Source organism: Taudactylus pleione, unplaced genomic scaffold (assembly GCF_031769625.1).
Source record: "Taudactylus pleione unplaced genomic scaffold, aTauple2 ptg000051l, whole genome shotgun sequence".
In the NCBI taxonomy this organism is placed as follows: Eukaryota; Metazoa; Chordata; class Amphibia; order Anura; family Myobatrachidae; genus Taudactylus; species Taudactylus pleione.
In genome coordinates this window covers 5,532,628-5,550,195 of record NW_028284453.1, presented here as the reverse complement: position 1 = coordinate 5,550,195, position 17,568 = coordinate 5,532,628, and the positions used below count along the sequence as shown (strand labels likewise).

The following is a 17,568-nucleotide window of genomic DNA, read 5'->3' as shown; positions in this document are numbered from 1 at the left end:
GTCCTTTCTGATCAGTTCCCTGGGCGGCTAGTTCAACCCTTGTCCACCTTAAAAAAAATTTAAATAAATGAATAAATAAAATAAAAGAAACACATGAAAGGAAAATGTTTACAAAGAAAATATCCAGCAGGTTTTTTGTAGGTTTTTACCTCGGGTCAAGTCTTCCTCCCATCCTCCTTTATGATTGGACATGTTGCATATATACTCACCTATTATTATTTCTGTATATTTGCAGGTTTCCAGGATTCTAGTCCCATTTGGTGTATTGGCCACTCTTTTTTATTTTTTGGGGAGGGCAGTCGCGCTTCGCAACGGATGCCTCTGTGTTCCTGCGTTGTGTTAGGTGGTTGGGACAAAGGGGTATGTTGTGGGAAGCTTTGCTGCGCAGCTTACACAGGTCAGCGGCTGAGTTCGAACCCCCCTTAGTGTTAATTATCCATCTCGGGGCAATTATTTGGGTCAGCAAACTTCTTTAGAGATGCGCCATGCGATAGTTTGCGACTTGAGGGAGATTGTGCGGCTATGGCCTAACTGCGTGGTAGTGTGGTCTCTATCATCGCCAGGTTGTCCTGGCGCTATTGTTATAGTAGTGTGGCTTTGGACATGTCCAGGAGGAAAGTGAGCAAATGGGTGGACAGGCATGTGCTGGAGGGGGCTGGTGGCGCATCATCCTTTTAATTGGGATCCAGGATGCCAATTTTTTTCGTAGGGATCAGGTTCATCTTACTGAGTAGGGTAATTTTTGTTTCTGGAAGGCATATTTTCGGTCTTAGGAGGTTTAGTTAGTATGGTTGCGGGCTGGTTCTTTACTGAGAACCGCTGTGGCGGCAAAGACTGGCAATATTGAAGCGTCCATCTTGCAGCAGGATGAGCGGTGCGCACCCCTTTAATGCACTGGTTAGGCTGATTTCACCCTATTGGGGTCAGCGTCATCTCTCGACCGAGCAGGATGAATGGTGCATTGGCATGGGTGTCGGAGGCCGCATCACTTGCTTTGAAAGGGATAGTTGGCCCTTGCAAGTTAAATTAAGTTCACACTTACCCTTGTCTGGGATAGTTGGCCCTCACAAGTTGTGATATCCTTTTGGCCTAAGACAAGTGGATGCTGCTTGTTTACCGTTCTTTCTTCTGCCACCATACCTACCATTGTAACAAAAATAAAGCTGACCAATTATTTTTAAACGCCATAACTTGGTCTCGTGTTTTTATTTTGTTTAGTTAAAGTTTATGAGTCGCATCTATCATCTGACGATAGAAAGTTTATAGCTACCTAGTAAATGTTTAAAACTTTCTCCCCGTTTTCACTCCCAGCATTGACTGCACATAACTCTCCTAGCTGGCACTGCATGACCTGGAATATTGGGCATCCTCTGGGGCACCTCCTCTAGGGTTGGCTAAATAGCTGGGGTTGTTCTCAGATACAGATCAAGCCAATTTTGGGATGTTTTGGATAAAGATCTTGATGCAAAGAGCATACATTCTAATATGGGGGTGTCCTCGTACAGTATTCCTACAGTTACGCCAAGCAGCCCTTCTTGGCACGACGGGTCCCGTGCGACTCGACAAAGCGTCTTTTCCACCCAAAAACGCGTCTTAATCGCATGCAATGCGACAGAACCTCTTCATGAGACTGCACTGATTCATTTCATATGCAACACTTGTATATCGGTGTGCCACTGAGTCTGAATCAGTATACGAAGTGTTACGATGCAATTGCCACGGGTTTTTACCACGCCACGTTCCATTGTGCTTCGTATACAGACTCCTACTCACACAGATATACAAGTGTCGCATATGAAATGAATCAGTGCAGTCTAGTGAAGCCGTTTGTTGCATCCGATTGCGACTAAAATGCATTTTTGGTCCAAAAAAGAGGCTACACTACACAGTTCACTGGTGCCAGGCGTCTCGTGCCCCGAATTGAGGCAAGGTGTTTGATGGGTCTTCAACCTTGGCCCTCCAGCTGCTGTGGAACTTCACATCCCTGTATGCACTGCCATAGTTTTAGCATGCTGTTATATCAAAAAGGTGGCAGTGCATGCTGGGATGTGTAGTTCCACAGCAGCTGGAGGGCCAAGGTTGAAGACCCCTGGTATATGAGGACACATCTGTATAAGGATGCGTTTAGTGAGGCATCATAGCAGTGTATTCCTTAATCACTTAAGCCATGTATCTTCAATATAGCAATCTTCCGGCTATAACACTGCTGTATCTTCTCTTACAGAATTCCCAGTGTTTCTTCTTCAATACGGAGCAGAGAGAACAGCGGAAGGTGAGGACAGTCTGTGCTGGGGTTGAGCTATTTCTCACTGTGTCTTATGTTCTATGATGCCTTTTATGTAACTGCTTTTATTTTAGTCCCTGTTTCATGGATCTGCAGAGCAGGTGGCTCGTTACCTGAGTAACTGTATAATAGCTTCCAGCAGAACAGAAGGTTCCGTGTGCTCCCCCGTGGTGCTGAGCAGGAAAGGATGGGCTGTTCTTAGAATGGGAATTTCTTGCTACATGTTTAGATTTCTGTAAAATCACTTGGTAAACTCGGAAGCCTGAGTTCTTGAACGTGTGTAGAAGTAAGAGGCACAACAATCAAATAGTTTTGAAGTAATGTAGGTTTATGCGGTCAATCCTGGATTATCACATTCCTGAAGGCTCTCTTCAGTTATATGACATTGGTTTCTTTCATTCATGTTCCATATCTGCAGAAATAATTGTATTATATTAAATAGGGTTGTATCACAGTTTGATGTTGTTGTGTGTGGACAGCTTAAGTTCTGTCATAAATTGTATTTGTAATTGGCACATGCTGGCACTGCAGGACATACAATATACTGGCAGTGTGGCGCTTTCTGACACTGCATGGCATACTGGCATTGTAGGACATACTGTATACTGGCACTGCATGGCATACTGACACTGTGTTGTATACTGGCATGTGAGGCATTCAGGGGGCTCCCTGACACTACATGGTATACTGGCACTGTGAGGCATTCTGTATACTGATACTGTGCTGCATACTATATACTGGCACTGTGGGGCATTCTTTATACTGATACTGTGCTGCTTACTGTATACTGGCACAGTGAGGCATTCAGTGGCGTTTCCTGACACTGCATTGTATACCTGCACTGTAGGGCATACTGTATACTGGCACTGCATGGCATACTGACACTGTGCTGCATACTGTATACTGACACGGCATGGCATACTAACACTGGGGCATACTGTATAATGACACTGCACGGTATATTGACACTGGGGCATACTGTATAATGACACTGCATGGTATACTGACACTGGGGCATACTGTATAATGACACTGCGTGGTATACTGACAATGGGGTATACTGTATAATGACGCTGTGTGGTATACTGACACTGGGGTATACTGTATACTAACACTGCATGGCATACTGGGCAGTGGCGGCATACTGTATATTGGGCAGTGGCGGCTTACTGTATTATGAGACTGACAGCTAAAATGGATGTGGCATGCCAGAAAGACGTTAAAATATCTGCGACATTGTGCTATATTGGTCGGTCGCAATGTTTGCAGCATCCGCCATCTGAGTGAGACTACTCAGATTGCCCGCCTAATCTGTGCTGCTGAGGCCTGTAAATCACATTATCCTTGGCACCCCAGAAAACTGGGCCGGAACACTAACGTTTTCGGGAACATTGCACAGCGCCGTCCACTCCCCGCCCCCAAAAGGCCGTAGTCTATCAATCAGGCTGCGTCTGACGATGGGACCTGTTCCACACATGCGCAGAACGGGTCCTGAGCATTTGCAGACACCCCACCATCGGGCTTGGGTACAAGTTTGAATCAGGCTTTTAGACCAATTTGACTAATGTCATCTGAATAAGGAATATTGATATTATTATATTATTTTATATATTCTTAATTAACAAATAATGTATAAAGATGAAAATGAATCTTTAAGAACACATAATTCATGCAAACCATTCATATATACTAAATTAAAAATAAGGCTATTACATTTAACCCCTCCAAACTTCTAAACTTATCCAAATTAAACATTTATGGGCATTCACTTCCTAGCACCATCTTATCAATGGCCAATATAACAATGTACTCACTAACCTATCCTTATATAGCACCAAATAGCCCCCTTTGGCGCTCCATGAAAAGTGTGACTAAGCTGCGCCATGCGTCTTATCACCCAGTATTTTTTTCTGAGTTTATGCCTCTTTTGCATTTCTGTAGTGTGCCCATATACACTTATACACCAGTATTGGAATTGTGCACTATAGCAGTGCGACAAAAACTTTAATCTTTGAAAAATGGACTACAGCCAATATGATGGATACGCGACTTGCATCCCCCGCCATGCAACATCGTCCGAATTTACACTGCAATGATTGTGAGAAGAGTACAAATCCTAAGTCTCCAGTACATTACAAGTCTGTGGGTATGCGGCTACGATGCAAAAAATACTGCAAAAATAAAAAAACTGGCTATTCGTTTCGTGGCACCAAGCCTCTTGTGCCATATATAACGCAAAGACACTAGGTGAATAAGGATACATCTGTATGTTATGAAGTTGCCAATGACCAGCCACACCCTGTTGCAGCTACATAAACACCAGCTACCCTCTAATCTCTCTTCACACCACTAGGATCCCTATTTGAGAGTCTGCGCGTTTGTGTTAGTTGTGGCATAGTTGCCTACCTTTTATAATCTCTTCCCGGGAGAAGCCCGGGTAAGAGAAGCAGCAGGGGGAGCCTAACGAATCGCGTCATTAAGCCCCACCCCCTCGCGGCAAAACTGCTGCGATTGGGTAAAATTTACATAGGGGGCGGGGCCAAATGCTGTGATTCATGCATAATCACATCTTAAGCCCCGCCCCCTTCACGGAGACCCGCGATCACAGCGGGTATTCTTCTCATTCTGCCCACTTCACTAGGAAGTGGGCAGAATGCGGGAGAAATGCCTACCCTTCCGGGGGTGTGGGGGGTTACCCGAAAAATCATGAGCCTCCCGCGAAAACGGGGAGGGTAGGCATGTATGAGTTGTGGTGCCCCTACTCGCTGGGATAGGGGGTGCTACTCTGTGTGTCAGGCAGCAATTAGGCATCTTCGGAAGAAAGGGTATTGGCTAACAACCCAGATAGGTCTTCTGCATCTGTTAACTATAAGGAGCGTATAAAACGTAGAGGGGCTAAATACACCGCTTAAACGGCGGAAAGTTTTACAACATGTACAGAGGCTTAAACCAGACGTGGCTGTACTGCAAGAACCACACTGGAGAAAGGGAGACCCCAAATACGCTTGGCAGCCCTTGGCTGAATGAGTATATTGCAGCTTCGTTCACAACCAAAAGAAGGGGGGTAGGTCTACTTCTTAGAAAGTCTTTGAGTTACACCATAATTGACAAATTGTGTGATCCCGAAGGTAGTTTATAATTTGTTAAAATCCAATTAGAAGGGTCATTATATACTATCGCTACTGTATATGCATCAACAGGTCCAAATAATGTTTTCTTTACTAATTTATATGTCCGTTTACAAGAATGGGTTGAAGGGACTCTTATTTTAGGGGGAGACTTCAATGCTACTCTTAATACACTGTTGGATAGGTCAGGTGATGGGGGGCGGGGTAGCACACAGTCAGCTCTTAATCTTCTTATATCCTCCCTTCAACTCTCTGATCCTTGGAGGTATCAACATCCTGTAGAACGAGATTATACGTTTTATTCATATCCACATCACACATCCTTCAGGATTGATTATTGGCTTCTCCCCACAAACCTCCTTTCTGGCGCATATAAATCTAAGGTGGAAAACATCGCCATTTCTGATCATGCCCCAACTTGGTTCTCCTTATCCCTCTCCACTCCAAAACCTACCTCCTTTAATTGGAGATTCCCCTCCTATTTATATGATTGCCCTGATTTCAAACTATGGGCCTGATTCAGAGCCGAACGCTCTGACCAGAGCGCTCGCTCTGAATCAGTGCCCTCCTCCATGAAAATGGAGCGGCCTCCTGGCCGCTCGCATAGCTGTGGGTGACCACCCACAGCATATGCGAGCGTCCATGATGATGGTCGCGATGGTCTTGACCATCGCGACCATCGGGCTTGCGACGGAGACCCTGCGGTAGGGTCTCCCTGCCGAGAGCCCTGGAGTGATTTTGGCTCTATCAGAGCCAAAATCACTCCCACTGACATCACTAGTGATGCCAGCCTCCGTCTGGCAGGCACGCCCACCAAAGGGGGCATGCTGTCAATCAACATCGACAGCACGCCCCCTTTGGTGCGAGACCCGGAGCGATGGAGAGCCCGTCGCTCGCCGGGTCTCGCTCATGCGCACGACGGAGCTCCCCCCGTCGTGCGCATGCGCAGTGGGAGGACATCGACCCGCTTGCGAGTGTCCTGCGCTCGCGAGCAGGTCTGAATGACCCCCTATATTTGGAACAACAGTTTCAAAACTATGTTTAGGATAACTCTCAGCACACAACAGATATTAATTTATTCTGGGCGGCATCAAAACCAGTATTACGGGGTCACATCATAGCATACGGAGCTGGGAACCGCAAGAAACTTTTGAACATTTTTCAAGATCTTAGTCTAGTACTCTCTAAATCTTACACGGACTTATTGAGGATTGTTACCCCAGAAACCCGCCAGATTTACATTAATAGCAAGAACTTATATGACACTCTTTGCACAGAAAAGGCCCAATGTTCTTTAGATTATAAAAAACACAGCTACTTCAGATGGGGTAACAAAGCAGGGAAACTATTAGCTAATGTTATCAGGAATCAACGTCCTACGGTCAATATTCTAAAAATTATCTCAGATACTCATGTCTTAACCTCTACCCCTGATATACAGTAGCAACCTCTTTTTTGGAATACATTACAAACCTATATACTTTCCCACCAGATAACCCGACCTTGGGTATAGATTTTCTCAGATCAGCTGGTTCTCCAATATTGACAGACGAGATTTATTAATAGAATCGATTTCTGAGCAAGAAATCCTAGCTGCCATTGGACACTCTGCTACTGGCAAAACCCCGGGCCCAGATTGGCTCAGCGCAGAATATTATAAATTATTGTCCTCGTCCCTGGTCCCTCACTTAATAAACCTGTTTAATGCTATTCTTTTGTGTACAGCCGCCCCCCCCCCCACTCCCCCTGCCTTTAATGAAGCTCGTATAGTAATGTTACCTAAATCAGGTAAGGACCCCACATTGGTACAATCTTATCGCCCTATATTTCTATTAAATCAGGATTTGAAATGGTCTTCTATCATGGCACAAAGATTAGAGTTTGCTCCCAAAACTACATCATACTTCACAGACTGGTTTTGTGAAGGGTCGGTCGTCGGTACATAACATCCTTAGGGTTATAGCAGCCATAACCCATTCACAAGAAACTCCACTAGGTAAATATCTTCTGGTTAGTTGTGATGCTGATAAAGCATTCGACCGGGTGTCATGGTCACTTCTACTAAGGGTCCTACAATTTCAAAATTTTGGTCCGGGTTTTATGCAATTTTTTTTTCAGATGGGCGGATGTATCACTGACATATTTAGGATTGCACATACCAGTTAATCCCTCAGACCTTTATGCGGCTAATTTTGCTTATACTATTTCTCGCATAATAAATGACTTTCAAGCCTGGAGACACTTGCCATTGTCTTACATAGGAAGATGTCATTTAATAAAAATGATTTATTTTCCTAGATTGCTATACCCAATCCAAATGTTACCTTTATTATTAAAATACTGGGCCTGATTCAGAGGCGCTCGCAAAAAGCGAGCGCTCGCTCTGAATCAGGCGGGCGCCTGGTTTTTAAGTTGCAGCCTCTTGGCCGCTCGCATAGCTGTGGGTTACCACCCACAGCTTATGCGAGCGGCCATGATGATCGTGATGGTCAATGCCGGAAGCTCTCTCACTGACATCACCAGTGATCCAGTGATGTCAGTGAGGCCGCCCACAAACGGCCGGCGTTCGCTTGGGAACGCTTCCATTTGTGAAGCCACTCCTCGGCCACGCCTACAAAAGGGGTCGAGCTGTCGATCAACATCGACAGCCGCCCCTTTTGTAGTGAGTCCCGGAGCGAGCGCTTTTTGCACACTGGCCCACTATCGACCCAGTTGCGAGTGCACAGCGCTTGCGACCGGGTCTGAATCAGGCCCTCAGATCTGAAATTATTAGTTAAGGCCATTGGCAGATTCATCTGGGCGGATAAAAAGCCTAGAATAGCTTTATTTAAGCTTAGCCAGTCCCCAGCTTTGGGGGGTATTCATCTTCCTTGTATTAAAAGTTATGTTTTAGCTGCAAACTATCGTTATGCAGTTGACTGGCTGCAGGGCTCGGATGGATTTGCCAATATTAAATTAGAACAAGTTTTTTGTCCTGACATTCCACTCCCTAGTCTCCTGCATATGAGACCAACAACTTTCCCGTCCTCAACTGCTAACAATCTATTATTAATTACTACATGCACAGTCTGGCGTTTATCCAGATATAAAATGGGTGTATCGGCTCATAACACTCGTTTTCTTCCAGTATATCACAACACAGGGTCCCAAAGGTTCTCTATTTTTCATACAACTTCAGTACGTTCTTGAGGTCTGAGAGGTCCCAGTTTGATACATCAAGTGTTCAATGATCAAACGCTCAAAATTCTTCCCTATGAACGGTTAAGGGAAACATTTCCTCAGATAACCATTCCCTTATTTCTATATTATCAAATTCGGAGTTATGTGGCTAGCCTACTGACAGAGAACGATAAAACACGTGCTGGATGGTGTGCTGCGCCTCTGCCCCAGGGGAGGCGGTTCTTCTTCATTATTGTATCACATATCAAATGCTCTATAGATTTAGAAAAAGTGTAATCAGGGATTGTTAAGTGGACAAAGGATTTTCCCAACATTACACTTAAAACCATTCTCACTGCCTTTACTCACCTTAATAAGATCTTGGTTTCTGCCTCCTACACAGAAATGCACTACAAACTCTTACATCGTGCGTATTACACATCTAAGTTATGTTTCTTGATGGGGGTTTCCACTGATTCTAACTGTTTTAAATGCCATGCACCTGAAGCGGGCCTCTATCATTGTATGTGGAACTGTTCAGAGGTTAGAAAGTTTTGGTCCATAATTCACATATATATTAGAGATGTTTTGGGTATATCGATTACTGTTTCTTCTGAAAGGGCACTGTGGGCCATATACCTAACTTCTGACCAAACCAAACCCCCGCTGGGACAATGTATTTTAATAGCTAAAATTGCTTCTGCTGGGAAGAAAACCATTCTATCCCAATGGATATCCTCAGACTCTTTAACATTACCTTTACTTATGTCACGCATTTCATATTTATTTCATATGGATTGGCTAGAAATGTCAATTAATAAAGAAAAGAGGGCTCAGAAATTCTTTGATATATGGTTACCCTATATTCATACTCTACCTTCTAATATTAGGGACAAACTTAGATGTGCAGTGATATGGACATCCTGGTACAGAGGTTATTTCCAGAGGAGGTCCACCTTTCTAGAATGTATGCTCCTATGTTCTCAGATGCTTAGCTGAGCAGCGCGTAGTTCTCTCACTTCATATGTGTTATTATTTATTGTATTATACATTGTACACAAATTACATTAATATTGTAATGGATACAAATTTTTGTACACAAATGATTGTACCATGTTATATGTACAAATCATACTTACCGACATTTCACTCCCTCCTTCCGGGAGGGAGCTGTCGGGCATTCTTGGCGGGGGGGGGCGGGCTGTGGCAAAAAGGGGGCGTGGCCAGATGATGTGAATTTGTGGGTGGAGCATGGGGCGTGACATCACAAATGCATCATTGTGGCTCCGCCCCCTCTTCACGAGGCAGGTGGCAGGGCAGGGCTATTTCAGAGCAGGAAGCTCCCTGGGGCTTGCAGCTGCCGAGACCCAACCTTAGGGTCTCATCGCAAGCCCCGATGGTCACGATGGTGAACACCATCGCGACCATCAACCTGGTCAGTTGTTAAGCTGTGGGTGGTAACCCACAGCTTACCTAACGACCAGGAGGCCACACTCCAAAATTGAAGCGGCCTCCCACATTCAGAACAAGCGCTCGCTTCTTGCGAGCGCCTCTGAATGAGGGCCTAAAGCTGGCCACACACTAGATCAACTTACATCCAACCAGCCAACTTGTTGATTGGTTGGAATGAAAACCTGGTAACGTATGGGAATAAATGATTATCAGCAATTTTCTCCTAAATGCCAGAAAACAGATGAAAATGGTCGTTAGACAAGTTTGTTGTTTGAACAAATAGTTTAGATCAAACATTTAACAGTTTTGGTCCATTTTCGGCTCGAATCGCGTCACCGGCCTCTCCGCTGCCGGGATTTCATCTGAAAAGTGCAGGAGGAGCAGGCGGCTCGCTGGAGCCTGGGAGGCTTGCCTGCCTTTCCGGGGGGCCGGGAGCGGCTCCCGATTTTCGAGAGGCCCCCGGCCGAATTGGGAGGGTAGGTAAGTATGGTACAATCGTGCAGTTTACCAATAAACATTTTTAATAAAATAAATGTTGAAAATGTGATATATGTATATAGGGATGTATAGGGTTAAGTAATCTTTATTTATGGTGTTATTGTATTTTCATGTAAAGACTGTGAGTGGGGGGGCAAAGCCAGATCATTGTACTAGTGAGAAGACAGGGGGCTCGAGGACTAGAAGGTGCCAGAAGCAGCACAAGCTTTCAGTGAAGAGGGAGCTCGTGCAGTCAGCGGGGAAGGAGGGTAGGTCGCGCGCCGGTAGTTAGGGTATTTAAGGGCTGCGCTAGCGCTGTTGTCCAGGCTGCAGTTCCCCCCCCTCCAGTGACCACATCGCACTGACCTTATGCGGGGCGCAGAGCTCAGGTCTGCGATCGTGGTGCCAGTGTGGGGCTCCGGAGGTGCAGGTGCAAGAGCCGGGTGGTTCCCAGCAATATGGAGCGGCGCCTCCGACATCAGGACAGCAGAAGTTGTCACAGTCAATCCTCTTCCGGCTGCTCTTAGGGGAGCGGCCAGCTGCCTACAGGAGATAGAGATTCGGGAGGCGGGGTTGACCCAGTGACTGACAGGCAGAAGCTGCAGAGTTTATACGAGGAGCAGCGCTGAAGTACAGCGGTGTCAAGGAGAATACAGCGGCAGCGCTGAGGGGACTGTGAGTAAGCTATACTTGGCACCCACACAGAAGTTTCACTGCTACAACAGGGGATTATATAAGGATGATATTCCAGGATGTACAGGAATCTTCTGGACAGGCTAATACAGTAATCTGCTGCTTAGGGGATATTAACATAGATGACAGTCTGCAAGTTGCACATGAATCCACATAGACACTTTCTGTTCTGATACAGGGAATTTATGAGGACACAAAAAACGTATTCCCTAAGTAAAAGAATCCTCAGGACAGTCAATTACAGAAATCTACAGTTTTGGGATATTGCATATATAATTATATAATACCCCATACTAGGGCATTGCAGAAGCACAATAGACTTCTTTTAGAGGAACTGCTTGTCTACAGAGAGCTTCCAGAGACAGGCACCTGATAAGGGAACTATACAGAGCTAGGGAAACCAGGAATAAGCTGCATCATAACAAAGTATAGAGTATGAGAGCAGCAGTAAATTATAGGGACACATTGTGCATAGCAGAGACTCAGGAGGGGAATATTATCCAATACTACAGCCTATTCCCTAGCCGATTATGTGAATTTAATATTTTAAACCGCACACAGCCTTATGCTCTGGCTTTAGCCTAATCCTACAGGAGATTGTCTATTGAAGTGTGATGGTCATCATTCATCAAGGTTTCTGCTAAGTATAATACAGGAACTGGACATGGAGGCAGCATAATATATACTTAAATTAAATCTGAGCATAACTGTGACTAATATTTATTTATGGTGGAGAAGCTCCATGACACAGGATACAAAAAGGATAGGCAATGGAACTGCTAACAGGGACATTTTCTGCAACTCATGAACTAAAGCCATTTATATACATTATTCCGGAGCTTGTAGTGTTCAAAGGGAAAAACTTGTAAAGTTAGGATACCAGGAGACATATTTAAAGTCCACGTATAATATTGTATTCCGCAAATGTGTGTAATGTAATGTATAAGTAATTGCCCTGCATGTTATTTACCTATTCATTTTATAAAAGGAACAATTGACAGTTATTCTTGTGTTGTACTTACCTGGAGCTGAATTTTGTGGGAGTTCCAGTACGAAAACATCCTGTGGAAGGAGAAAAAGAACCAGGTGGTATATTAAAACATCTGAACACTAAACACTTAGGGTATCATTCAGACCCGGTCGCAAGCACCGATGTGCTTGCAAACGGGTCTATAGTTAGCCCTGCACACGCGCAGCGGCTGCACTGCGCGTGCGCAAGCCCCGGAGCGAGAGAGAAGCTCTCTCGCTCCGGAGCTCTCTACAAAAGGGGCGGCTGTCGATGTTGATCAACAGCTCGCCCTGTTTTGTAGGCGGGCCGGGGGTGGTTTCCAAAATGGAGGCGTTCCTTAAGGAACGCCTACCGTTTTGTGGGCGGCCGCACTGACAACATCAGTGATGTCAGTGGGGAGTTTCCTGCTATTTCAGAGCAAGAAGCTCCCTGGGGCTTGCAGCTGCTGAGACCCAACCTTAGGGTCTCATCGCAAGCCCCGATGGTCGCGATGGTGAACACCATCGCGACCAATAAACCTGGTCAGTTGTTAAGCTGTGGGTGGTAACCCACAGCTTACCTAACGACCAGGAGGCCACACTCCAAAATTGAAGCGGCCTCCCACATTCAGAACAAGCGCTCGCTTCTTGCGAGCGCCTCTGAATGAGGGCCTTAGTCAGTAGGTTTTCCCAGGCAAACCTTAAATAGCTTGGGTGGAGGCACAACCACACAATCGATATCCAACATAATATCCCTTTTGAAAACTAATAGGGGGTAACACCTAGCTCCCATTTTCTTCAATCCCTAGCTTTACTTACCAGCTAGATCTATCCGCAACAAAATGGCACCCTCACCTGCTGACACAAGATGTCTGTATAATGTCATCTCTAGTGACCATTTCCAGAGCTCTGCTTCATAGAAAATAATTATAGCTTACAACCAAACCTGCTTGTAGGCACTTTCGTATTATGCCAAACACAGGTGTTTGCAGAAAACGTCAGAGCTCTGCAATGAAGGATGCTCAGTAAAATGGGAGGATATTGGATCGGGAAATTTTGCTATGCTGAACTATATTTGTGTTCATTCTAAATTATAACACTGGTACAATTGTACAATCAAGGCCGATTAAAGAAAAACTTGGAAATTGGCTAGCCTGTGTAAATGCTATTTAATATATATAATGCAATTAGCGCACCAATAGTCATCAATATTTTATTATCCCAGTGCAAGAAAACCTAATAAAATGTCAGGTTGATATGGATTACAGCATTATTGTGCCACATAGTTTGTACTATCTGCTATTGTATCTGTCTCTACTGCACTCTCCCCTCTTCATAAACTGTCCTTTTTACTATATTTTATTTCTTATTTCTGAAATGCAGCGCCAGGAGCTGGAAGAGGTAACACAGAGCAATAGTATCTCTAGGTGTAGAGCGCACCCTCCCTTAGCGCTATGCCTGCCCTTGTGTGGATGCAGTAGTAAATATGTTGATAAAGGATCTAGAATATTGGGCATAGCGGATACACAGGATATATGCTCTATATTTCAACAGAGTGCTCCCTATCTTGTATGTTTTTTTTTCCTCTTATTTGAAATACAGCGCGCTACAACCCAGGACAAGCTGCAAATGAGATACTGGCTTCTATCTGTTTAGTGTAAATATTAATGAAAGCAGACATCTGGTTGGTTGATCTGAATCACAGCAGTATTGTGTTATTTTCGCTTAAATGGCATTTAAACCTAAAATACAAGTTGCCTTCTATAAAAGAACTATAAATATTATTCACAAATACACGTATAAAAGCTTCAGAAATTTAAATAACTTCTGTTCTTATTGCGGTAAAGATTAAGGACGAAGTCTATTTGAATTCCCACACATGCAGCAATATGAGTTATAGAGTAATTTGCACACTATTGATGTCTGGGGTCCAAAATATCCTGACAGTCCTATAAATGTCAGTTCAGGATTGATCTGCTGTTGATTGGGGCTACCCGTATATCCAGATACAGCTAAGCTGTGACTGCGATCTGCCATTGAGAGCGCCACAGGCTGAATGCACTAACTGTGTGCCATCGGCTGAATGCAGTAACTGTGCGCCATGTGAAATGGGGAGGGATGCACTATGCAAAATAATGCGGTCAGACCTCCAAAAATGCTGTTTTCTGAGGTTTGGCTGCATTTCCCGAATGCACCAAGCTCTGGAAAGAGCTTAGTCCCACCTAATAGAAGCCTCTGAGTTGTCCCCGAGAGGGATTCAATAGGATCCACCTCTCCCTTCACGTATCATGGGCACTTGTGGCATTGGAATATACCTACAGTATCCGTGTTCTCTCAAGGCTGTTTTCTGTGGGCGCATCACCCGGCAGAAACAGCCTACCGCCCGGCACTTTCCCCCGCCACCCCCCTGACCTCCGCTGACCCCCGCTATGGAACGCTGGCCTCTGAAGTGACCGGACGCTAAAGAAGCCTCCGATCGCTTCAGAGGCAAGCGTTCCCAGTGATGCACTGCGCGGGTGACGTCATGACATCACCTGCGACGTGAGGAGCCTACCCGCGCGCCTGCTGGATCTAGTTAGATCCAGTCAGCGCGAGGCAATGGGAAAAGGTAAGTTCTGGGCTGGGACCGGGGCCAGGACCAGTCTAGGGGCACTATTTAAGCCTGGGGGCACTGCATAAGGGACACTATTTAAACCTGGGGGCACTGCATAAGGGGCCAGCCTGGGGACACTGCATAAGGGACACTATTTAAACTTAGGGCACTGCATAAGGGGCCAGCCTGCTTGCAGGAATTAGGCCACTCGTATCTGCTGCAGCCTTGAGCAAGACATTGACAGTGAAGTGAGATAACCATTGGCTCAAACATTTACTCCTAATCTGGAATGTCACATAAGAAAGGGACTTGTGTTTAGTAATAGCCTAATAATGTGGAGGACATGGTTACCTCTAGGGGATTGTGCCACTCGAGTCAGATTGATACCTCAAATAGGCCAAAGGGAAGGGTCTGAGGAAGTTCTGTTTCTTCACTGCTAGTCCTAAGGAAAGGAGGCGTTTATCCATCAACCTTCCACGTTGCAAAGGGCTAGGAAGAGCGTTACCCTCCTGACATTCACAGCTATGTTTTAATTGTAGGTATAGTGTGTTATAAGCCATGCAATAAACTATATCCAGAGTTTATGATTGGTTGCAAATAAAAAACTTGTCAGGATGGCTAAAGACAATGATGCTCGCGAACTCCATACAAGCACCACAAACGTTTTTATAGAATCACGTGACTACTTTGCTATTGATGTCTGTTCCTGCTGCCCCTGCCCTTTATCCTGTAATAAGTAGATCTCCTTTACTACGTGCAGAATGGCTGAGAGTTTCACATGGATCCCCTGTATGGGCGCTGGTCACCTACAGTTCTGTCAGCAGGATAGCACAGGTGTATGTCCCCTTTGCACAATATTAAACCTTCAAACACACACAAGTGCCTCATGTGATCAGACCTGATGCCCCCTCATTGTCATGGTTAGCTTAAGGTACGGTATAAATTGTACTAAACTAAATAGCTTTTTTTTAGGAGAAAATCACAAGTTTTCCTAAATGAGAGACGTGGCGGTAGGAGGTTGTGGCCCTATGGCGGTAGGAGGTTGCGGCCCTATGGCGGCAGTAGGTTGCGGCCCTATGGCGGCAGTAGGTTGCGGCCCTATGGCGGCAGTAGGTTGCGGCCCTATGGCGGCAGTAGGTTGCGGCCCTATGGCGGCAGTAGGTTGCGGCCCTATGGCGGCAGTAGGTTGCGGCCCTATGGCGGCAGTAGGTTGCGGCCCTATGGCGGCAGTAGGTTGGGGCCCTATGGCGGCAGTAGGTTGTGGCCGTATGGCGGCAGTAGGTTGCGGCCCTATGCCGGTAGGAGGTTGCGGCCCTATGGCGGTAGGAGGTTGTGGCCCTATGGCGGTAGTAGGTTGGGCTTGGTGTGACAATTGAATTTTTTTTTTTTTTCAGATCATTCCACCTACCTGTAATTCTAGCGCATGTTTAGTTGGTATTGGGGTCTACAGAGACTGAAAAGTACAGATGTGTCCACATACATCTATCCAATCCTTCGTGAGCTACAAGTCGCATTACACATAATGCGAGAGCAACGCGCGACTCTGTAGCACCCAGCGTCTTTTCTTGCAAATTTTTCCCTTCAAATGCGTCTTGTTTGCACAGTGATGTGAATAGGGCGCACACGAAGTTTCTGCCGATTGAGGGCCTGATCGCAAGTGCTAAGGCGCATGCGTATAAGACGCGGTACACGTGCGTGAAGCAGGCGTTGAGATCGGGAATGCGATCGCAGGCAGTACGAAGACACATTACTCAGTGATTGACAGGAAGTGCCGTCTGGGGGTGGTGACTGGGAGGGTGCGCGTGCGAATGCAGGCGTGCCAGTGCGTTCGAACACCATTGTGGGGGCGTGCATAAATTATCCACAGCGAACCCATACGCAGACTGAGTACTCACTGCGTACAGGAAGTTTAGCAACTTCTGCGGGAAGGTCATGTCAACCACTGTTCTGCGTATTGGTCCGATGGTTCTCGATTGTACCGATGTTTACTCTATCTTGCACATTATTACGGATGTGAGTGAAGGTAAGGGGGTGTCTTTATGAAGTGATGGACATCTTCATATTCTGGTGCGTATGCATTCATTAGCATATTTTCGCCGGGTGTGTGCGATTGCAGACTTGCGATCCATGCTGAATCAGGCCCTAAATTGATATGCGGCATGCCTATATTCTATGTGTGACTGTGGCTGTATCTGCATACAAAATGCTACGTTACAGTGTCAGTGGCTGTGACTCTGTAATGTAGCATTTCGCATGCAGATACAGCCGCAGTCACACATAGAATATAGGCATGCTGCATATCATTTTAATCAGCAGAAGTTGCCTTGTGTCCTATTCGCATAAGACGCATATGAGGGGAAAAAGTTGCACGAAAAGATGCTTGGCGCTACCAAGTCACTCCACGGCATGGTGCGACTAAAACGGCTTTTTTTTTAAATTGATTAATTGTTATTGGAATTTACATAATACTAACACCCAATAAAAAAACAATAATATTAGCATAATACAATGCAGAAGAATTGTAATAAATAGACACAAAATAATGTGGTACACATTTAAACAATACATATTTATCCCTATGTTAACATTATATTAATGAATAACGTCCCAACTATATAGAGATACTCCACATAATATAAACCATAACTTTTCAGGTATATCTCAGTCTTAAGCACAGAAATATACTAACAATATATCTTAATTAGGACATCGATTCCACAATAATACTAAACATACCACACTGTGAACAAATCCACCTTTTATCGCATTGTTACTTAATAATATAAGTAATAAAA

General features: G+C 45.2%; 1 protein-coding gene across 2 annotated transcripts in view; it reads left to right on the top strand.

Annotated features, from left to right (window-relative positions):
* Positions 1–17,568, top strand: part of RIC8A (RIC8 guanine nucleotide exchange factor A) — a 70,474-nt gene that overhangs the window by 16,303 nt on the left and 36,603 nt on the right. Inside the window, exons 2-3 of one of the 2 annotated variants that reach the window (XM_088462655.1) lie at positions 2,225–2,272; positions 13,564–13,581. In XM_088462655.1, the coding sequence (XP_088318781.1) occupies positions 2,225–2,272; positions 13,564–13,581 (66 nt within the window). The remainder of the gene's footprint in view (positions 1–2,224; positions 2,273–13,563; positions 13,582–17,568) is intronic. The other variant, XM_088462654.1, reaches the window with a different exon arrangement.